The 23,681-nt window shown below is 37.6% G+C and overlaps 1 protein-coding gene across 2 annotated transcripts in view; it reads right to left on the bottom strand.

The window, feature by feature from the left end:
• Positions 1-251: 251 nt before the first annotated feature.
• The window catches only part of LOC119796323 (N-acetyllactosaminide alpha-1,3-galactosyltransferase-like), a 31,502-nt gene continuing 8,072 nt past the window's right edge, over positions 252-23,681 (bottom strand). The window contains exons 2-5 of one of the 2 annotated variants that reach the window (XM_038304825.1): positions 19,637-19,717; positions 19,408-19,503; positions 1,481-1,618; positions 252-1,269 (exon numbers count right to left, since the gene is read on the bottom strand). In XM_038304825.1, coding sequence (XP_038160753.1) covers positions 588-1,269; positions 1,481-1,618; positions 19,408-19,503; positions 19,637-19,716 — 996 coding nt within the window. In that variant the 5' untranslated portion in view covers position 19,717 and the 3' untranslated portion in view covers positions 252-587. The remainder of the gene's footprint in view (positions 1,270-1,480; positions 1,619-19,407; positions 19,504-19,636; positions 19,718-23,681) is intronic. The other variant, XM_038304826.1, reaches the window with a different exon arrangement.

Here is a 23,681-nt window from a genome sequence, read left to right as displayed (position 1 = left end):
TTTTATTGCTTTTTCATTCTATTTTATAAACATTTCCTTTTAGTCCTTACATACATGTACAACGCTTTGGTTTTTAAAGTGCTTAATAAAGTGATGTTGGAAAAAAAAAAATCTACGTTTCAGACCATGTAAATACCAGGTCTTAATGCAAAGCTAAAGCTGGGCCACTTTAAATTTAATTTAAAACCCCAACTTAAAAGTTTTTTCTTACACTTTTTGGGACTGTATATTTAAATGTTGCATGATGTTAACTTTAACTTTTTCTGTGATTTAACTGGATCTCATTTTATTTCATATTTGGTTAATTTTTTTTTTTTTTATGATGGAGTATTTTCACTGAAATTTTAAATGTATTTTCTAATCCTGTAAAGTGCTTTTGGTGTAAGAAAATGTTTGAATGAGTAATGTCATACATCACCTGATGAGTAAAATCAACTATACTACAAGATGTAAAGTTTGAGAATCATTTGCAAGCTAGCAACAAGAGTTAAGGTTTTCAAAGTGTACATTTATTGGATAACCCAACATCACATTTCGTAAACATTTATTTTCCTTCCCAATATCATATTAAAAAGTTTGTGCGCACATTACCGAGTACGAAGCTTTTCATAATCTTTTGGAGCCCATATTAGGCGCTCGATGAGTATGTCATTATTAGGGAGACTTCTGTCCCAGCAGTACTCGGGGGAGAGCAATTTAGTAGGTTTATTTAGCCAGAAGTACTTGTTTAAGTGACTTTCATCATGCCATAAAGCCTCCACATCATTCATTTTGTCCTCCATGATGTTCAAGTAACAGTAATCTGCCAAAGCCTTTACTTTTTCACAAGTTCCTCCAAAAATTGCAGCATGGTAGTAGTAATCACCTTCAGTCATGCAAGCTTTGGATTTTGGATTCCTGTCATAAGTGAACCTGTACTTTGGTAGTTTGTAATAGTGAGCATGAAGTAGAGCCACCGACTCCCCAAGAGCTTCAGAGCCAAATCTTGCTGTAAATATCTGATCCACATCAAAGCAGAAGACATAAGTGAAGTTGTGCTTGAGGACTGTGTCGATTATTTCAGATATCGTTTTCATTCGCATCATAGAGATATCTTGCCACCGGTTGTACTTTTCTACCTTGACAACTTTGAGATTTCGCTGAGGTGCAAAGCTAATTTCTGGTACCTTCTCTGGTGAATCCGTAAACACAAAAAATGTCACCTTTAACCCCACCATAAAATGTTCTTCAGCAGAGGTCAGGAACTTGTTGAGATAAGCCTCCAGATACCTTCAGTGAAAACAGAAGACATGTGAAGAGTATGTCAGAGTACAGATGATCAGCAGAAAGAAAAAATAATATCATACATGTATAAGTGCTTTTACAAACAGAAGTGAAAATAACACAGCCTTTAAGAAGAGATGTATTTGTACCCATTTTTGTTGGATGTTAGAAGAAGAGCTGTAAATGAATGAGTAATGTTAACTGCAGAGAAACAAACCTTCCAACTGCAAAAACGGTGAGGGCCACTGCTGTATTTGCTTCCTTGTGCATTTGGTCATAAAGACTGCCATCAAACATCGACTCCCACATAATTGGTGCGTTCCAGGAAGTCCGAGTTTCAATTCCTGTCCTGGCCCTAAATAAGAAATTAAACAGCGACTTTAAGAATGCTTTTAGTGTTTTAACCATTTTTCATAAAAACTGAAAAATCTATTTTGATCAAATGCTTTCCTAGAAAAAAAAAATGTTTCTGACATTATGGATAAGGGTAAATATCCAACTTCAATCTGTAAAGTATAAATAATTCAAATTCCTTGTTCCTTTAAGAGCCTGTTGAATTTGAACAGCTTTAATTTCCTTTAGCAAAGATTAGTGTATACATCAGGGGTGGGCAAACTTTTTGACTTGCGGGCCAGAATGGGTTCTAAAATTTGACAGAAGGGCCGGGCCAGGAGCATTTGGACAAGCAATGTAATTAATTAAACCTGGGGATTGAAATGTATAAAAAAAACCAGACAATTTTCACGACCATAAGGCGCACCGTACTAAAAGGCGCAGTCTCAGTTATGTGTGCCATTTCTGTATTTAACACACACATAAGGCGCACCGGACTATAGGGTTCTTTTATATACAGGTACATGTCCTCTACTACGTTTAAATACCTCTACTGCGTATTTAAAAATAGAGCGGGAGCAAAACTGAGTATGAACACACATAGACACAGTTACAACACACATAGGGCGCACCGCACCAAAGGGCGCACCGCACATTTTGAGGAAAAAAAAAAGACGTTTATGTGCGCCTTATAGTCGTGAAAATACGGTAATTTGGACAAGTTCGGGCCAAACTAGAGATTTGTTGGCATACTGTACATGTAAACGGACGTGTTGTGACCTAAAACCGCATACAACTGAGATACAATCCCCGCAATTAAACATGATGACAAGTTCATAAGCCAAATTAGAAATGTTCAAAGCTGTTTTTCAGGGGCAAAACAAACGCACACACTAACTGGAACTGTAAGACTTAAGACTGGGTAGGGTCATCTTCCGTCATTTTATTATATTCCAATGAATATAATAACATTTCACTCTTTACAGATCAATGTCATGTACATAATATAATGATAATATTTATGAATTTAAAAATACATAATCTTACATTAACAAATACTGGCCTTATGACCCCATCAGGTGATGGTGACTGACTGACCTGCAGCATTAAATGGAGAGTAGCAATTGCTCACTAACGCCTTAGTTTCTTCCCTAAACAGGCATAAACCAGATTGAAACTTGTAGTTTATCTTGAATTCTAAAAGGTATCCATCTGGAAAGGCTCCTGTTGAAAGTGGTTGCAAAAGGGAGATGCAGTAGAATACTTCAAACTGATTGGGTAAACTAACAAGTGGCACCTGCCTCCCATGTGGAGCCTTAACTAATCACCAGTAGTTATGAAACAAAACAATGCAATACGTCACAGCTGCTACTGCTGCAGAGTTTACAAAAAAAATAAAATAGAAAAATCCAGGGAGAAGGAATGTGCCGAAAACTTTCCCATCAACAAAGACACAAATTGTGCCTTTTTTTCTTGTTTAAAAAAAAAAGAAACAGAGGATATTCCAGCTGAAACTACCTTTCTTTTCCTTCAGGTACGACAGTTGGTATGACAGTTTGGAATAAAAAAAATCTTGCAACAATCTCAATGGTATGGTAATCGTTTCCCCAGTTCAGTATTACAGTTTTTTACAGTCGCTAGGACCCATTTTTCAATACTTAAGTCACTTTTTCAAAACTCTTCACACAGTTCTCCAAACCAACTTTCAGCTTGGCACAGAAGTTCATTTCACATTCAAAATGCACTAAAACTACCAAATCACTTCATACAGATCTCAAATCAACACATTCTTCCATAACTCTAGCAAAGGTTGACAGCCAACAAACACACTTTGTCATCCATAAAACAATGACCTAAAAAACACTAACAACATGTAGCATTATACAATCTCGGTTAATAATTCACTGCAATAGAGGTTACTGGAATGAATCAGACATGATGCAGAATGCTTCAATATATTTTATGTCTTTTATTTGTTTTTAGGAGTAATTCCAAAATACAAGAATTTGTATTCACATCATCCACTGATACAGATACAATAGTAATGCTAATCTACTCGGTCTTCTCCATTTGGCCACAGGTTCTCATCCACATCACATCTTATGTCATCTAGGGCAATACACCTAGGAAAGAATCTTCTGGCATGCCTGATCCATCCCTGACAATCTTCTGCTGATATGTCCAGGCATCCAGCATTCATTGCGTCCAGGAGGGACATTTGATTATGTGGATGGTGGTCATAAACCTTCCACCTCCATGAGGAAAAGAATTCCTCTATGGGGTTGAGGAATGGAGAGTAAGGTGGGAGGAAAAGTGACACCATTCTGGGATGGGCTGCAAACCACTCGGTGACTGCACGAGAGTGGTGAAATGCCACATTGTCCCATACAATTATAAATGTTGGTGGATTTCTTCTCTCTGCATCCCTTTCCTCACCTAGCACAACCCTTCCATAGAGATCATGCAGGAACGCAAGGAGACGTTCAGTGTTGTATGGCCCAATTAGTGGTTTGTCTAACAGCAGTCAATCAGTGGATATTGCTGCGCACATTGTGATGTTGGCACCCCTCTGGCCCGGGACATCCACTGTGGCTCTCTTCCCAATCACATTCCTTCCTCGTCGCCGTGTTTTGGCCAGGTTGAAACCTGCCTCATCCACAAAGATGAAAATGTGGGGCGTTTGCCTGCCTTCAATCTCCATGACTCTCTATAATAAATCCACAAGGCAACATAAGCTGTTACAGTAGTAAACATTACCTAAAAAACATTTCTTTGTGTGTGTTTTGTTCAAAAACAGTTCTGTATTTTATTGTGATCTTACCTGGACATATTGGTTCCTGAGTTGCTTGACATGTTCAGAGTTCCTCTCAAAAGGCACAGTGTACAACTGTTTCATCCTTACCTGATTTTTTCAGGACTCTAGAAATAGTTGTGATGCTTACACTGTGAATATTTGCAAAAGTAATGATGTCTGCCAAAACTGTGTCTCGAATCTCAGTGAGTTTTATGCCATTGTTTCTGATGACCATATCAACAATGGCAGTTTCCTGCACATCAGTGAGCATCCTTCCTCTCCCACCTGTGTGAGGTAACCGTTGAGTCCTAAGCAGAAATGCTGAAGCAATTACACACAAGTCTATTTACTTCTGTAATGTGCAACTCAGTCAAATGCCCTTGCAGAATACAAGTTACCTGTTGGTTTGCCGGAAAACTAACAATAGATGCCACTGTTGAGCGTTGCAGATTTGGCTGCACTCTCTGACCAGCCTCTCTCATTGAGAGACCATGATTTACTACATGATAAATTACAGTAGCTCTGATCTCATCTGAAACTACAGCTCTTGGTCTTCCTCTTATTCTTCTTCCACCACGCATACGTATTCCTCGCCCCCTCCCAGCCCCTCTTCTTCCTCTTTCAGCCACTTCTCTGTTTCTGGCTGGGTCCATGTTTACATCACAATGCAAAACTATTCAGCAGTTGTCTCCTTTTGTAATGAAATTGAAAGAGTAACACCTGTGTAGATGTTCATCTACAATGAGAATCAGCTGTGGTTGGTCCAATTGTCCACTTATTTTTATAGCATTTAATTTTAAGATGTAAAATATATTTCATTAAAATATTCCTGTAGAAATGTAGCAAATTGCTGTTTTATTCAGTTTTGTATTATGTTATTGTTTTGAACATAACTTTAACAGTTTTGAAAACAGTATGTAAGCATGTGCAAATTGTCCTGTAGGTACACAGAGTTTTGGCGGTTGTTGTGTCGAAGTGAGAAAAGAATTAATGTAATTTAAAAGATGTAGTCATTGAATGCATTTTGTGCCAAAGTAATGATAAATGATCCACAGTTTAGCCCACATATACTTCTGTTGTGCTCACTGTGTGAAGAGTTTTGAAAAAGTGACCTAAGTATTGAGAAATGTGTCCTAGCGACTGTAAAAAACTGTAAAGGAAAGATGCTGGGGCGGGGCAGATATTAGGTCTATCAACCTATGCCTTTTCTGCTTTTAGGTTTAGCCAAATGCCGTTTTTCCCTGCTTCTTTTGTTCAAAAGATGTTCTAGTTTTATCTAAATAAACATGGCGATGACAAATCTCTTCATGGTTCATACCTCCTCCATCTCGGAAAATGAGTCCAATTCTAGTACTTTAACCTGTTTTGGAGTGCGTTTTAGTTTTGCTCTGACATACACGCAATGTGTAGAAATAAATGGAAGCCAAGGTCTTAATTGTGGATTAACTCTAAATAAACACAGGATCTACAAGAGAGGACTTGAAACGGTCAAACTCCTATAGTAACATGTTGAATGCACTCCACAAACTTGTTTTTAAATCACTCCATTTTTTATGATGCAAAGACAAAAACTCATCAGTTCTGAATATTTATCTAACAATCATGTTCAAACTACTCAGTTAAACAAACCACAAAGAATAAAGCAAACTTCAGGCTGCTGCCTGTTGAAATGAATATTATACAACATCCCTCATTTTGTCCTTTACTTCCCTGCCTTTGTTTAACACCACAGCTTTACTGGTTTTCTATAAGCAGTGTACACTAAATGTTCTTGGTTGAGAAGAGGGTGCGTCTTCAAAAGCAAAAACCACACGACCAGTTCAATTATTAAATAAAATTAAACAGAAAACATGTTGCAAACCAAACATTTATTTTTTCACCAAATGTGTGGGTATTTCCCAAAAGGTGTTTTGATAAACTAACCCCCAAATTCCACATCCTCCCTGTTAACGCATGTCTGGCCAAGCACTTGAGCAGTCATCTATTCAATAACAACTTATCCAAATTGACCGTAACTCTTTCAAATAACACAGTCCACGTACATATCCTCCATCCTTCACCGCCAAAATACAGAGCAAAGATATTTTTTGCTCTTCTCCAGTCCATTGGAATCCGGCCAGTTCGAGACCTGCAACTTTTTCATATATTCTACATTTTCACATATTCTCAAAGAAAAAGGCAATTTTATGTACAGTAATCTAGTATATTGATAATTTGATATGAAATTAATTAAAACAGTTAATTTAAAAAGGTTAGTCAGACATGTTGCATGTGATGATGGGTTTATCGAATGGTTTTATCTGTCCCTGTGCAGATGGGTTTGGCTGACATTTAAGCACAGATTTACATATCTTTTTCGGACTACAAATGTGATATCTTTAGCAACACTACTGCTGCTCCTCAAAAATGTAATCAAACAAAACCGTGAGGTTTGTCATTCATTCTTTGCCTGCTTTGTGAGTCAACTGTGACGGTTGCTAGGCCACAGTAAAGGGCTGTGACAGCTGGGGAAATCTCAACCTGTTGACCTGACTCTATAGCCGAACACTACTGGTGTTATTGTATTCAAGGCCTTCGTAGAACCCAGTAGCCAGGTACCCTGGGTCCTTCAGAGGATGCAGCCGTTGAAACAAAGCCATTGATTTATATGAGTGCGGAAATGCTCAGCAGGGCAGAGGGGGTTACAGAGGATGTAGGATCTGGGGGTTAGACTGCATACAACTATAAAAAACTATTTTACCAATAAAACATAATAGCAGCTTAATAAGCTACAACAGAAAATTTCAAAGCCCTTTGAACAATTTGTAGAGGCAACCTTGAAGACTGCTGCAAGTTCCCCTCCCATCAAAATACTGTAGTTGATTTTTCTGTTGAGAATATAAATAATGTTGATATTTGGACTACCCAGCCTAAGTCTTACCTCGTTTGTCCTCATTTGTTTTAATTTAGTTGATTTAACCTCTTTATTTTAGAGGTCTGGTACTCACCCAACTCTTTAGTTAAACTGTTTAATATTTAAATAAAACAAAAATGTACATTTCTAAATCATAGCATTTTTATAAAACCTACAACCAAGTTGTGAACACTAGTATAACAGTAAATGTGACCATGGCATCATTCCTCCTCCATTTTGGATCTAAACGTAGCAATTTAAAAATCAATGTTGGACAGTGGTGGTTCTACACCGGATTTTTTAGATTTTTTTTTTTTTTTAACTGGGACATAGAACAAAAGAATAAGGCAAAAAAAAGAGGCAAATAACTGATTTCAAAAGCCTCATCTCGACTTGTCTTTCCTGATTATATCTGCCATTTTTCGAAAGGTGAACTTCGCACTGATTTTTTTTTTTTTTTTTTTTTTACTAGCTTAAATATACACATCTATCGGAAATTACAGATATGATTTCAAGAAGCTAGACCTGGCTTCTTGTAACCACAACCTACTACCTATTAAATAGCCATGTATGCGTGCCTGTAATGAAGTTAGCTGCTAGATTGCATCAAAACTTTTTTTCTTCCTGTATTCCCAGTTTTGGTTTTTAAGTTTTCTCCAATGCCATGAAATTACAAGCATCTGGATTCTTGAATATAAGAATTTGATATGGTCACGTTTTAGATTTTCCAGTGACATGTTTAATGTGGATGTTTCCAAAACATGGTCCTATTACTTTTTTTTTTTTTTTTCCCCCTACACATGCAGGTTCCCGAAGCGCACTCTCCTATTTTGGCTAAACCTCTTGGTTCAAACTGATGAGTATGGACCCTTGCATCAGCTAGAACTTTAGCTTGTCTTTCAACAATTTCAATACCAAAGTGCTATTAAAAACAAAGTATGTGGGAAGTTACTCAGACTTCACATGATTTAAGGACAGGATAGAAATAAAAAACTGCTATGCATTTCTGTTTGCATATCGCAATCAGATTTTTTGAAGCCAAATAATTGATTTGTATCCATGAACTTAAACACTAGAGCCAATTAAGTGCAACAACATGCCTCCTGAATATCTACGTATGCATGAAATAAGTAATCAGAATAAGGAAATGTATTATTTGGTAATAAAAGTTTTCCTGTGATCGAGATCTCTGGTTTGATTTCTTTATATGAGTGGATTGTTACAGACCTCTGGGAAAAAAGGTCATGTCAATAGCACCTCTAGAAATATTTACTGAGAAGAAAGGTTGGGTGTTAAATACTTATTTCACCTGCTATATTCTGATAACATCCCTCCTTTTTCTTCTAACCGCTTAAAGTGGAAATACTTCATGGTGACATTTGGTGCACATCCACACACAGATCAGCTTGCCTCTTTAAGAATAACTTGATCCTCACATGCAAGCTATTATTCTGATCACTTATGTCCATTTAAACATAGCTAGAAATGTAGGGTTAAAGGTTTCTTTAATAAGGGCTTATAATTCGATCCAACTGTATAGTAGTTATAGATCAAATGCTTTATTCTATGAAGAGTATACTCTTCCAGTTTCTCTTTTTCCAGATCAAAGTACATCAAAATTACTTTTGGATTTAAAAAATAAATACCAATACGCAGGAAATTATTGCATACCTCTTTTATGTTGGCATGGTTAGCCTAGTTTTACAATTTGAATAATCTAAGGTAAAATGCAAATGCTTTTAAAGCTAAAAATATATGCAAAGGTTCAGAGAAAACCATCACAACAAATGCTACTGTCCTTCGAGAGATATCAAATGCTCTTCAAGGCTTTAACTTACTGTATACTTGGCTCTGAAAAAGTAAATGCATGGTCAGGTTTTTTCACAGCTTCTGCATCTTCCTGTGTAATATTTCAACAAAATGTTTGTGAACATGGTTTGGATTCAAAAGCAGATCGAACTGTTATCGTGCGTTCAAAGAGCACTCGATGGAAGCAGTGATTTCCACGAGTCCTGCGAGTAGTTCACCTCTGTATTTCGGATGTGTTTACACCCTGGACCGCATCATCAAATAGGAGGAGTTTAAAGCTACAGTGTGTAATAATTACAGGCATATAAAGTCAGAAATTTAATATATTATACATAACTATGTTATTTATCATCACCTATGAGCTCAGCCTTTTAACCATAATATTTGCGTTGCCTTAGAATTCGTTATTTATAATTACATAGGAGCGGGTCTCGCAGCCATGGAGGCTGACATCTTTGCGCTACGGCAAGCGCAGAGGCAACAAACTAGTGATTGCGAGATCTCCCATGACGCTCGAAAATAACTACGGCAAGTTGAGAGAGATGAACTGAGACGGTACTGAACAGTAGATGGCAGTATTATGCCTGAGAAGCATTTAGTCTGCCTGAAACCAAAGAAGAAGAAGAAGCAGGTATACTGCGCCTCAGTAACAAGAAAGGTGAACAAGGCGGCAGGCGTGAGTGACTTTGCAAACTGTTTGGCACTGTGCGGCCAAAGATCAGACGAATGGAGGATCATGCCTACTCTGTATCACAACGAAAAGCGGCGGACACCGAACCCCCGTCATCTAAGAAGCGGAAACACGACGAGAATAAACGCAAGCGTGACAAGAAACGACAAGAAACACGGATCAACATTGGCACGGCATTTACACGATGGAAGTCACTGATGGAGGAAAAAGGTTTTCAAAGTGACGCTCAAGTTGCCAGTTTTCTCTTGGACAGGTAATTAATCCTACACACACAATTGTCTAATATCACTGCAGTTTTTGGAGCACAGGATGCTCAGACCTGTCTAAAACAATAACATGCTGCGTGATGATGCTGTTACTCTCCAGTATACTTATTCAGCAACGTCCCTGACGTTTCACAGGTAATGATTCAGTAATTTTCTGTAAAATAATTTTCTGGATATATACCTCGGTTACTTCTCTCCGGCTCCTTTGGAGATCTTCAAGCCTTTCCTCCTCTGCTCTCACCCCGCTGGCACCCCTCCCTCGCCTGGCCCTAGCTGCACGGCCTCCCTGCCTTCGCCCTCGTCCTCTCCCTCTCCCTCGCGTTGTAACCCCCGTGCCACCAAAATGACTTGGACTCTGTAAACGGGGAATATATATTCTTCCAGCGAACACAATCTCGCTGTTAAACTAATGACTACAATTACTTCGTCTGTTTATATCACCATGCAAAGCAGCTCACCAAAACGTCACAACGACGTAGAAAAAATAACGGGTATATTTATTATCTTAAGTCTACATGAAATCTATACCCTACACAGACTAATGAAATACTATCTGTAAAATTATCTATGTAAACAAACCTCATCACTTGAGAAGGTAGGTGATGTGGACGTCGTGGAAGACATTTTGTCCCGTAACGCTCGCCGTACTGTTGGGGGGGAGAAGCGGTGGGGGGGAGATATTCATGTTGCTGCGGTCTGCAGTCTGACCGCTAGATGTCGCTGAAAATTACACACTGTAGCTTTAAGCTCTGTGAAGTTGAAACCCCACCAATGTGGAAAAAAAAAGAAAAAAAAACTTAGCAAATAGACTGAATGGTTATTTTTTATTTTTTTTTGTGCAGGTTGTCGCTTTTAAAATTTTCATTTTAAAAGATGGAAAAAAGGATCATATGTGCTGCTGTCGTTTCAGAGATATTTTTTTTAGGTCATCCAGAGATTAACTATTGCCCATTAAACACCGAATTGAATCTAAATTATCCACCCTACTTTTTCAGTGCCTCTTCATATGTGCAGTTAAAATCATCGTTTGTGCGGATCTGGTTTTTGAAATAAAATTATTTTAAATTGCGTCTGATGACGTTGCCATCCCAGCAGACGTCAGTGCTGCGCTCGTTTGCCGATATAAAGTTATTGCATAACAGATGTCACCCCATGCTGGTACTGAATATAACAGTGGGCATGTTTACATTTTTTAGTGGCTGGGATGATTGATAAATATTAATCACCGGCATCCCAGACCCTCTGCGTTTGACCTGCAGTTACCCCTGGAAACCCCATGTCATTTTCTGTCAAGGTCTCGCTGTCTGTCGGACAGCTTGGACGGCTTATCCGTCATTTTTTGGATAAGCCCCAAAAGCTCTAAAATAAAATTTATTAAAATTAAATAAAATAAAAAAATGACTCCACTTTGGTTCATCCAGACGCAGTTCTGTTTCAGCGAGATTTCTTGTAAATCTACCTCTTCAGAAAGCACAGATGCTGGGCAGTGTGCAGTGACAGACTGGGCTTTGTGCTGGAGGCAGTGAGGACAAGCAGCGTTTCTAGATCTAAAGTAAAACTGCTTTATTTTTTTTAAAGCCACCTAAACACCTCTTGAGCTCATTCTTTATTTCTACCTTTATTACCATTTTCTCTGCATTCCATTTTAGGTGGCTTACAACTAGTGCCTTATTGGATGCAGTGTCATGATTTCATAGAAAAGTTCAGCACGTTTCAACTTCAGTTATCACGTCTCCGTTCTCTCCATGCGGTGCTGCTGGTTGACAACATCTCAGCTTTATCTAATAGCATAAGGTGAGGGAGGAGCACTGAACACTCACGGCATGGAGTTCAACAGTCACCGCTTCACTGCCCCTCACCACACGGTCTGAATATGGAGTCTACAGTATGTGAATCCAACGCAGTCGGCATTGCCACAACCTCCAGTATGAACGCAGCATTACATTTTTATTTCAATCACAATACCACAAATATAACAAAAAAATAACAGCATGGTAACACAACTATCAAAGTGTTTCACTATACAAATAAGGTTCTTCACCCAGTGTTGATTCGTTGACGCTGCCTTTTTTCATGACGATAATGAAAACTGACGAGCTAAACATGGATCTTTGATGCCCAAAACATGGCTAGTCATAGGTTTGGGTGTTTGTCAGTGAGAAGAGACTAAATGAAAGTTAGTGGGTCGTCGGTAAGACATTTAAAATGCATCATCGTGCTGTAATTTGCTAAGCAGTATCAGCCGTGCTAATCCATCCTGTTTGGTCACACAGCCCCCATGCCCTGCAGCACATTCCGCATGAGCACAGATGGACCATGGCAGAAAATAACCCGGAATGGGCAGATACAGCATGCTGAACTCTGAAACTCAACTGTTCTTCCAGTTGTGCTTGTGCAGATATGCCTCTTTAGTTTAGTTCCGAGTCTGCACTTGATACTCCACACTAATGGTTCGCTCTCAGCAGTGTGGCTCTTCCTGCCTTTACTACTCAAATTATATGGGGTTGATCATCCTCTGCTAAGCGTAAAAATTCCCTTTGTCAACCATCAAGATTTAATTTCTTCCAGCTCACAAGATGCAATTCTAAGAATTCTTCAATTTCTACCAAAAGGAATCCCTAAATTATATCCAAAGTAAATATTTCATTGCATACTGTTTATTTTTGGATAAAGAGCAAGATGAAAAGGTACAAAGATCTTAGAAAATGTTTTAATGACTCTACAAGGAAATGTTTATATTATACTTTAATAGATGGAAACGAGAGCTACAAGAGAGAAATATTCAATGTTTCCTTTGAATATGTCACCATCTTGTTTTGCATAATCATTCAATTTAAGTCTGATGTCATGGCATTAAAAGGAAATTATGTAGGTTCTCTCTGTATTTTTTATTTTTATTTTTTTAAATCAAAAACCTATGAATTTAAATCTACTTTGACCCCTAAGCAGTGGTAACCACGGGATAAATTCTTAGAAATAAAGCCAAAATTAAAGTTGAAAGAAGAAAGTTTTTTGTTTTTGCTCTTTTGGAGCAACTGAGATTTTATTGATCTGTGTGTAATGCATTGTTAAAAGATTTCCCTTAAAAAGCAAACATTTCCCGATTTACTATTATGTCCAAAACATTTATATATTGTAAATTATGTTAGCAGATCTAATTCAACACATATTTGTTAATATAGCAGAAAAACAAGCTATTTTCACAGCTTTTGAGAGACTTCACTTCAAAGTTTTCTGCCGAACAGCTATGATGAACTGCATAGCAGCATTCTATACCCAGCAATTGTATCTAGGCAAGAGCTGTCAGTCTGGTAAAGAATCTGGTTATTTGAAATTGTAAAGGTACTTTTTTTTTCCTTTTTCTTTTTTTTTTGGGCAATATAAAACCTGACTAAAACCTTTTTGAGTTTTAGTCGATTAAAACTATCATACATGTATATCTTAATGATTAAAATGTCACTTTGACTAAAATGTTTTCTACCTGAAGACTAAAGCTAAGATGGCTGACAAAAAATATATATATTTTACCCAGTAAAGAAAATACAAGTGTACCATGAACATAGCTTGTATAAATGTGCAATTTCAACAAAATATTTACATTTCAATATGCTGGATCGTCTGCTATGAACAATGTGTATTTCAGCATAAAAACAGGGGCCTTACCAACCAGTGAATTGACATTTAGCTAGTTGCGGAACCGGTTGTGTAGACAATTCAGCTTAGACCAGCTGTATGGGAATCATTCTGAATCTGGACACCACACCCTTGACTTGAAAGGTTAGTCTGTTTGCTAATGGGGCAGGAATGCTGGATGGATTAACCTCCCTGCAAGCGCACTCAGAGAAGAGTTGATGAGGGAGTGGGCATTTGGTCCAAGTTTTCATGACTTGAGGTCCTCAGACAGGTTTCTCACATGTATTGCAAACAAGGAGTTCAGTGTTTAACAACTGTCTCCACAGCCGCAAATTAAAATTTGGCACACTGACCTAACTTTTGAATAATTTTAATATGTTGCATAGTCAGCCATTTTGCTGAAATTAACTAAGAGAGGGAGCTCAGATGTCAGTCAAAGGGCCAATGCGCTCATTAAAAAAAAAACAAAAACAAAAAAAACATATCACTCTGCCTGCTATGTTGAAATACATTGAAATCATACATTGAAATGGTTCTTAAGAGTTCTACTAAAGACCCAATTCTTTTGACTCGGGTGTGTTGAAGCATAGAGACATCAAAGGCTATGTTTACACTGCAGGCTTTGATGCTAAATTCCAATCAGTTTGTGACATCTGATTCTTTTGTGTGGTCATTCACATTTTCTAATTAAATGCAACTTGTATGTGATCTGCTGTGTGAACAGCATTCACTAAACTTAAAGTGTCCTTTAAGTGTCCAGAGAAGTGGAGCAAATTATGTCAGAAACGAGCATGCTCTGTGTTTATGTAAGTAAACATGGATAGTAGTGCATCTTGCAATCTTTCATTTCTTTCCAAACCTCCGCCAGTGCATCAACAACAAAACCTATTCAAGAAGATTGAAAATGAAGACCGCTGTCCGCATTATCCTCCGCCATGGTTGTTGTTTTTCTTCCCGCTTGTGCATAGCAAGACCAAAAATGGTGACCTCTGTCCAGTATTAATGACGTTCAGGTCGCATAAATACGTCCGGGCCGTTAGGACACAGATCGCATTTAAAAAGATCAGATTTGTTTTGAATTCAGAATCACATTGCCAAATGGCCTGGGTCACATTGGGTGGGGTGGGGGGTGTGGGGGATAATGGTTCTGTGTTCTTCAGACTATCATGAAAAGATCAGATACAGTTCGCATATGGGGAAAAAAAAAAAAAAAAGGATTTGGGTCACTTCAGCATAGCCTAAAAGTTGCAGGAAACCATCTCTAGGAGTGGAGTTGTGTTGAAATAAATAATTTGAATTTCCATAAAGCAATATTCTGACTAAACCAAAAAAAATTATCTGATAGATAAGATTCATTCACCTAAAAAACAGAAAACATTGGAATAACCTTAAAACTACAAATTTCTTGAAGAGCTATAGACAAGGTGTGTGGAAACACAATGCAGCATACGAAATGCCAGAGAACGTTACTTAACATGTCAAGACAGGAGTGCAAACAAAATGTTTGCCTATGTTTGCATACCCACTTGTCATGCTGTTTGCGGGATCTCATATACAGTGTAGGTTATCGCAGTGGTTTTAACCTACACTCCTCAAGACCCATTGTTCGGCATGCATTAGGCATTACCCCCTCTCCACACACCTGACTTAAATAAATGCTTGATTCACAAGCCCATGGTGGCTGCTTAGAAGGGAGTACTATAATTTGATGCAAGTGTGCTTGAGCACAGATTGGTTCTAAAATATGCAGGATAGTCAGTCCCAGTTTGAAAACCCATCAGGTTACAGGACTTTACAAATATAAAAATCTCTGACAGATCCTGCATAAAGTTAAATTAGCTTTTATTAGAAACTGTCACGCAATTTGTTTTTCATAAATATAAACTGTCCAAACGGTTGAAGGTTTAATAAATTCATATCATTCTAAGATATTAAATCTAAATTCTTAGATTCTAAATCACAAGAACCTTATATCATAGGTGATCAACTGAGGTCCTAAAACTTGCAACTCACAATTTTTCAAGCAAAGCTATTATTTGCTATTCATGGGGATTTTGTGAAGTAGACAAAAGTTTAACACAATTTTAAAGGGGACAAATAAATAAATAAAATCACTTCAATTACAACATACTTCGTAAACAAAAAATAAAAGGAAAAGGTTTCTTGTTTATATTTAATTTAACCCTATCCATCACTTCCGTCCAGCTTGGTGTGTTAAGAGTCGTATACAGCTTTAGAATTTTACTAAACTCATGGGGTTCACAAGGCAAGATAAATAAGCTATATTCAGACCAGGAGTCCATTTCACAGAGCTTTTCTTAACAAACCGAGTCAAATCCCTGAGTATTTTGACCTTGCATAAGGTAAGAAACAGTTTTTGGTTTCATTACAGCTGGTGTAAGTTAGTTAAATCAACTCCGAGTAGGTTCACTTGGGCTGAATCCCAGTCATCTAAACCTGAAAGTCAACAAAACCAGGGCCTTTACTGTAGATTTCAGAAGATAAGGGACAAGTTGAATCCTGTTAACATCATGGGAGAAGAAGAGGGGTACCTGGGTGTTCATTTGGACAACAATCTACTAGACGGAAAGGGAAATGTAAAGCCATCTACAAGAAGGGTAGGAGCAGACTTTACTTCCTCAGGAAGTTTAAGTCCTTCAGCGTCTGTAGCAAGATGCTGCAAATCTTTGATAAGTCTGTTGTGGAGAGTGATCTCTTCTACCTTCTAGAGGGGGATTTACTACTAAGCAAAAAAAGGCAGTTATCTGTGGCCCCAAGTTCCTGGCGACCCCATAAAACTCTGTTTACATCTATGGTTAATACAACTATTCATTATTTGTCCATATGTTTTTGATAAAAATCCTTTAGCTAAAATGTTATTAGGACGTTTATAATATTAAGTGCCCCCTGCCCCCCCCCTTCAGTGTCTACCCTATGGGTTCAATTTATCTGCTGCACAGAAAGGTCCAATAGGATGGACATCCATCTAGGTTCTAGGTTTTGTCCCTCTCTTCTTGTCCCTATTCTTGTTGTTTTCCTCTCTGTTTTGTACTCAGCTGACTTAAAATAGAAGTGCTAGAGGGTTCTGAAAAGTCACTAAATATAGCAACAAAAGCACTAAGTTAGCAATACTGCTCTTCGCATTGTTTTCAAATGGTTTGCTGTTGTCAACATTTCTCCATCTGTATAATGGGTCCATTTTATGTGTTGTCTTAATTCAGAGGGCCCCCTGCCCATCTTTGGCTAGGGCCCCAAATTTCCTAAATCCGCCCCTGCTACCTTCATCTTGTTGAGTAACAGTATCTAAGCAATTTACTTAATAAAAAGCTCAGGTAACACAGAGTACATGTCAGACTTAATATTACTTTAGCGATAGTTTCAAGATGTTGCTTTATTGTATATCTCGTACCATGTCTTTCGCTTGTGCTGTTCTTTTTTCATCTCGTTACAGGTGATGAAGCAGACTGAAAATGTTTTGTCATCGTCTCCTTTATATCTCTTCTTTCTTTCATCTTCTCTTTTTTTTCCTTCTTCTGTTTTTCTGCTCCATTTACATTGAAGTGTCCATATAAACTGTAAAACTCCCTGCATAACTATAATAAAGCAATTTATATGCATGAAACAAGTGGAGAAATTGCCATACTGCTACACTTGTGAAAATAAAATCTGTTAGGCTCTTTTTGGCATCAAGACAATTATTCTTATTGCCACATTGCCAGACAGGACACTGTAAAAAAAATATAATAAAAAAAAATATATATATAAAATAAAAAGCTCAGCAAGCTAATTAAGAAGGCCGACTCTGTTCTAAGAACTGTAGAACCTCTAGAGAGGATTTTACAAAGAAAAATTCAAACAGTTATGGAAAACAGTGAGCATAGTCTTCAGATTATTAAACAATGTCTTCAGCAAGAGGCTTCTCCAGTTCTGGCGCAAGGGGGAGCGCAACAGAAGATCCTTCCTTTCTACAACTATCAACACCTACAACTGGTTTAAAATTTTTTTTTTAAACTTAGTTACTGAAACATTTAATTTGCCATTAGGATTTATAAAGCATTTTAATTGAATTGTGTTAAAAGTGTTCTTTTACACTTAAAAAAAAAACACTACAGTGCTAAAAATTAAAAATCAGGAATATTCAACATGTTAATTTGTCTTGGCCTGATTTCCCAGTGTCAATTCTTGATCCACGCTGTACTTCCGGCAGGGCATTTTGTGGTCTGAGCGAATACTTAATTCTAAATGTTAGCAGGGTGCCTGCTAAAAAGTGTGATAGGACACCAATAGAAGTGTTTCAGTCAAATAGCCTGGTTGTTCTTAATTACTGTGCTTGCTCCCTTTAAAACAATGCTTTGCATCACGTAACATAAATCTAAGCAGTAGCCAGTGTTGTTACCTTGGCAAGGTGTCACAATGAGACATTAAATAGGCACTATGTGAAAAACCTACAGTTATAATTGAATAAAAATTTATTATCTCCCATTGCAGAAATTTACCCCTGCATTTAACCCATCCCCTTGGGTTAAATGGGCTGCCATTTTGCGATGCCTGGGCAGCAGTGTGGGGTTAAGGGTTTTTGCTCAGGGACCCAGAGTGGCAGTCTGTGGAAGTGGGTCTTGAACTCAGAACATCGGTTCATCCCCTCCGTTGAACCAGTTTCCTGAATGAAACCCGTTTTCAGTTATTTGTTTGCATCTGTGTAAGTGTAAACCCCACACAGCAAGAACACATCTTCTTTTATAGGTTTTTAACAATTTTAAAATCTGTGGTGTGAAATCTGTGTGAATGAGGCACTAGACAGTGTCAGAATGGTAACCTGACTCCGCCAGATGGATTTTCTCCGCATATCCATCTGGAAACCTTCCGTTTAAGTAATTTTGGGAAAGGGTGAAAATACTGGTTAGCTGACTGGCCTATGTTGGTGATAGACGGGCCAAATAAACCGATCAGATCAACGAAGCATATGACGTACCAACAGAGCGACGACGAAAACACAACCACAAGCCAGTCTACTCTTGCAGAAACCAGTCGGGAGAAGAGCACAAACATATTTTCCTCTGAGAAAAGCCTCCAGAGCAGTGTTTTGCTCTTCTTTCAGTTAAATACAGTGTAATTCCGATAAAACTTGCTCGATAGCCACGCTAACGCTAGTTTCATCGGCTGCAGCCGCCATGTTCTTTAGACTGAACTGTTGCGCATCTCGTTGCGTCACACCTCAACCCGTCTCAAAGCAAACGCTGATTGGACGTTTGTTTGGTGAACGGCTCCAAATTTTCTTTAACGGAGGGTCTCCAGTCTGATTAGCGACTAAAATCTTGAAAGCTCACGAGATCAGGATGGTCTCACGAGGCTATCAGAATGGCCGAGTTAATATCAATATCCGGATCTGATTAGAAAAAACACAAATCATTTCATCCAAGCTTGTTAAGCCAAAACTTTTTTTTTTAAATTCGGCAAAATATCATGTAAAATTATCTAAAATATTATTCATTTCAAATAATTGTATTTTGTATATTATATATATATATACACACACACACACACACACACACACACACACACACACACACACACACACACACACACACACACACACACACACACACACACACACACACACTTTATTTGACAATCAAAGCCAATGCCCTTTCATTGGTCATAAAATAAGTAGAAAAAAACTGAGCACTTTGCAAACTACATACACCTTTCTTTTAGGATCTCTTACCCAAAGTTAATTGCGGAATCCAAATCAATAATGTTTAGTGGTTTTTCTTCCCTGAGTGCATGAAGTTCTTCAGTGAGGGCAATGGTAGTTAGATGCCTAGTATTGAAAGAATGATTATTATAAAAAAATTAAATAAAAATAAATTTTGTTAAAACTATCTAATCATACTATCATTAAAAACCTCTCAGATTAAAATCCTAAAACAGGTATTTTAGAAATTGGTACAAACCTTGAATACAAGGAAATTGAGGCGATTATTAACACAATCACACTGAGGATCCCAGCAATCCTTCTTCTGTGACTGCACATACTGGAATAAAGCAAATAAACAAAATTAGTCTAGATTGCACCAACCAATAATAAAGTAAACATATCAATTACCATGCAATCAGATAACTTACATTAATTTACAAAACCACTCATATACTATAAACCATGGGTGTCAGACTCAATAGAAATGTCCAGGATCCAACACATCTAAATCAAATAGCTTAATTAACTCTTCAGCATGCAGTTTGTGCTGATAGCTGATTATTTGGTTCAGGTGTGTTGAACAAAGACACTTCTAAAAGGTGAAGGAAACAGGTCCTTAAAGACTGGAGTTTGACACCTCTACAGTTAACCGTTTCACATTATATCTTAAGAAATCCACACTTATCTAATTATCTAAGGTATACATATACACAAAGTAGTCTACAGTTTTAAAAGTTGGAAAACAAAATAAAACATTTCCAATTTTTAGTAAAATATACTATCTGCAGGCTAAATTATTTTGTAGAAATATCCTTAACTGGGCGTGACAGAGCATCAACAATAGATCCACCTGCAGCCCACCACCCTGGATCTTTCCAGGAGCATGTATCAAGGAAGTTCAGTGACAGGAAGCCCACTGTGGTCTCTTAAATAAAACAATGCATAGGATAAATACTAGAGGTTTATGTATGGCAAATGTCTGAAAATGGTTAGGGTATGGTAAAAACAAATAAGTTTTATATACCCATGTGCATGCACAACAGCAGGCAATTTTCCTTTATACATCACAGCTAAGACTTCCTCTGATCTCTGGCCCTCTTTACACCCACATTTAAGCATAAATAGTCCATGTAATGCACCGCAAGAATGTCACTTTGTATTTAAAGCAAGCTGATCAATGGGCCTCACTCAAGAAGCATTCATAGGAACAAATTTGTTATTAGCTTGTTTGTACAAGAAGTACAAACTTCTTTCAGGTACAAACCAATTTTGCGGGTACTCCAGAATTTACATAGGAGCCTTGCATAATCAGTCAGCTTTATCCAAACCTAGTTTTATTTTTAACATTTTTATGATTATGTGTTTGAGAGAGATGGAGCATGAAGGGATGACAGACGTGTCCTGGGGATTTACAGAACACACGTGTGTGTGTGTTAAAAGATTTAACAGAATGACGTGCCATGTTGGTCGATTGTGAACTCATATTAAGCATTTATATAAGTTGTTTTATTTTAATTATTGACTATTTTTTCGTGAAATTATTTTTCTTTTAATATGTATGTATATTTATTTACTTCTAGTCATTTTTAGTTCTTATAATCTATTACCCGCCCTTGGCTTTTTAGTGGTCCTTTAACTGAACTGTCAGTCAGCAGAACTTCGCTCTCCGAACCCGAAGATTTTCTTCAATGCATATGAATGAACACAGAGGTGTGGGAAGTTGTATCCTTATATGGATTACTGGGGTGATACATATGCAGATGTACTTTTCTTGGAAATGCACGGTCACTTACGCAAAAGCGGACTGCATCAGGTCTAGGAAAATAATTAAGAACATTTACTGATGTTAAAAACGTTTGGTGAGTTTGATATGGCACATTCGTAAAAGCCCAATAGTAAGAAAGAAAAAGAGAAATTTACGACAGGAATACTTAAATGCTGCATGAGGCCCAATGTTATTTTTTTATGGTTATCAATGGCGTAAGATAGAGGGACATTTTAAACATAGCCCTGCCAATACAGAGGAACTCCAGCAGCAAACTCAACTTGGGCAAGTGAATCAAAGTCTGATTCAGGATGTTAGCACAAGATGGAACTCATCACTCGCCATGATCTCTCGTCTCCTGGAGAACCAGGAGGCTATCAAGGCTACACTGAGCAGACAGAAGCACAATCTGACTATGCTGACTACATCTGAGTGGGACAAACTTCAGACGCTGAAAACCATCCTTGAACCATGCAGGTAAAAGCTTACACACACAAACGCACACACAAAAAATTTATTTATTTTTTGTTTTACCGAAATTTACAGTATTTTTTTTTTTACTATTTAATTGTTTAAGTAGGCTAGGCTACTGCTATGACCGATATAGCCTAATGCAGTGTGTGTATCTCTTATCATCCAATGCAGATATGTGACTGAGCTCCTTGGACGTGAAACTACTGTTTCCTGCTCTGTGGTGTTGCCGGCTCTCTGCCACCTGTACCGTACAATGGAAGTTTTGGACGAGGAGCCAGCCTTTATTGGAAAATTCAAGGACCTGTCTGAACGGCAAGCAAACCTCAAAAATGGATGCCTCAACATAGCTTCAGCATTAGACCCATGCTTCAAGGACTTAAAGTGTCTTAAAAAAGGAGATAGAGAAGCAGTCTGGACCAGCCTTCAGGCTCTGCTGGAAAATAAAACCAGTACAGCTACCCTAGAACCTGTAGAAGAGCCACCGAAAAAGAGAAGCCTCCTTCTCTTTGCTTCAGACACAGACTCAGATGATGACATGGTTGAACCAAGCAGGGCTCTGAACCACCACAAAGCAGAGCCCACCATTAGCATGGAGGAATGCCCGCTGCAGTGGTGGAAAACTCATGCAGGAGCCCATCAACAGCTGTCTGTCTTGGCTCGCAAATATCTGGCTGCACCTGCAAGTTCTGTTCCTTGTGAGAGACTTTTTTCACTTGCAGGTAACATAGTCCAAAAAAAAGAGGGCAGCCTTGAGCTCCAGAGATGGGAAGTAACGAAGTACAAATACTTCGTTACTGTACTGAAGTAGATTTTTCTGATATTTTTACTTTACTTTACTACTTATTTTTATGGCGACTTTTTACTTCTACTCCTTACATTTTTACACAAATATCTGTACTTTCTACTCCTTACATTTTTAAAACTTGGCTCGTTACTTTAGTTTTGAACCATTTCAATTGAGTTACCGTTATTATTTTTCACGTCATCAATACCAAATTCAATCTAATTGGATGGGAATCTACGTTGCATTTGACGCACCACTACAAGATGAATCGACAGATTCGGCGGTATTCATTCGCGGCAAATCATTGCAGCTTGGTGGCGGTGGCGTTAGCATAGTAGTATGGACGACGAGATGATTGAAAATGAACACAACGGAGATCTAGTCCTATTGGCAGTCATCCATTTAAAATGTAGGCAACGGCATGAAAAAAGAGTTTCTACTTTTACTTTTATACTTTAAGTAAATTTACAAGCCTGTACTTTGTTACTTTTACTTGAGTAAAGAAGTTTAATCAGTACTTCCACTTTTACCAGAGTATTTTTAACACAAGTATCTGTACTTTTACTCAAGTACGGAAAGTGAGTACTTTTTCCATCTCTGTTGAGCTCTGAGAATGTAGAGAAGCTAGTTTGTCTCAGTGACTGGCTGAAGGAGAAGTAGAGGTGAGGCAGATGTTGTTGCTTTTTTATGTTGTGGTAAAAGGACTATTTTTTTTTATTGAAAGTTTATGCTCAACTATATTGCAATATGTTAAACTTTTGGTCTCTGTTGCCTGAGCTGTTGTAAAGATGTTAAAAATTTTGATATTGAGGGGAGTGTTCATTCATTTTCATTGTGTCCCCTACGTTACTATGTGCCACATATTCCACAAAGACACATGTTAAACGTCTGAAGGCAAGAAATGTGAATTAAAGAGTTTTTGAACTTTAATGTATCTAATGGTGATTATTCATTGAATCATTTGAATTGAAATATTTAAAATACTTTCATAGCAAAAATTATATAAGATTAATTTAGATTAATTAATTACAAAGTGTGTAATTAACTAGATTAATTTTTTTAATCGATTGACAGCCCTAATATATATATAATCTCGTAAAACATCTTGTAAAACAAAAGGGCTACTCGAGCTTAAAGGGGAACGCTTTTTTTTTTTTTTTTACATATGGCCCTTGATTTGACGTTATTACATCATGTTCTACTTACCCATATGGGTTTTGTGTCATTTGTGCCACTTTGTTTTAAAAAAAAAAAAATAAATATAAAAAATATAACCGC

Source organism: Cyprinodon tularosa, unplaced genomic scaffold, assembly GCF_016077235.1.
Source record: "Cyprinodon tularosa strain WSP-4 unplaced genomic scaffold, ASM1607723v1 ctg543, whole genome shotgun sequence".
NCBI lineage: Eukaryota > Metazoa > Chordata > Actinopteri > Cyprinodontiformes > Cyprinodontidae > Cyprinodon > Cyprinodon tularosa.
Note: the sequence above shows the minus strand (reverse complement) of the source record. Positions and strands in the feature narration are given on the sequence as shown.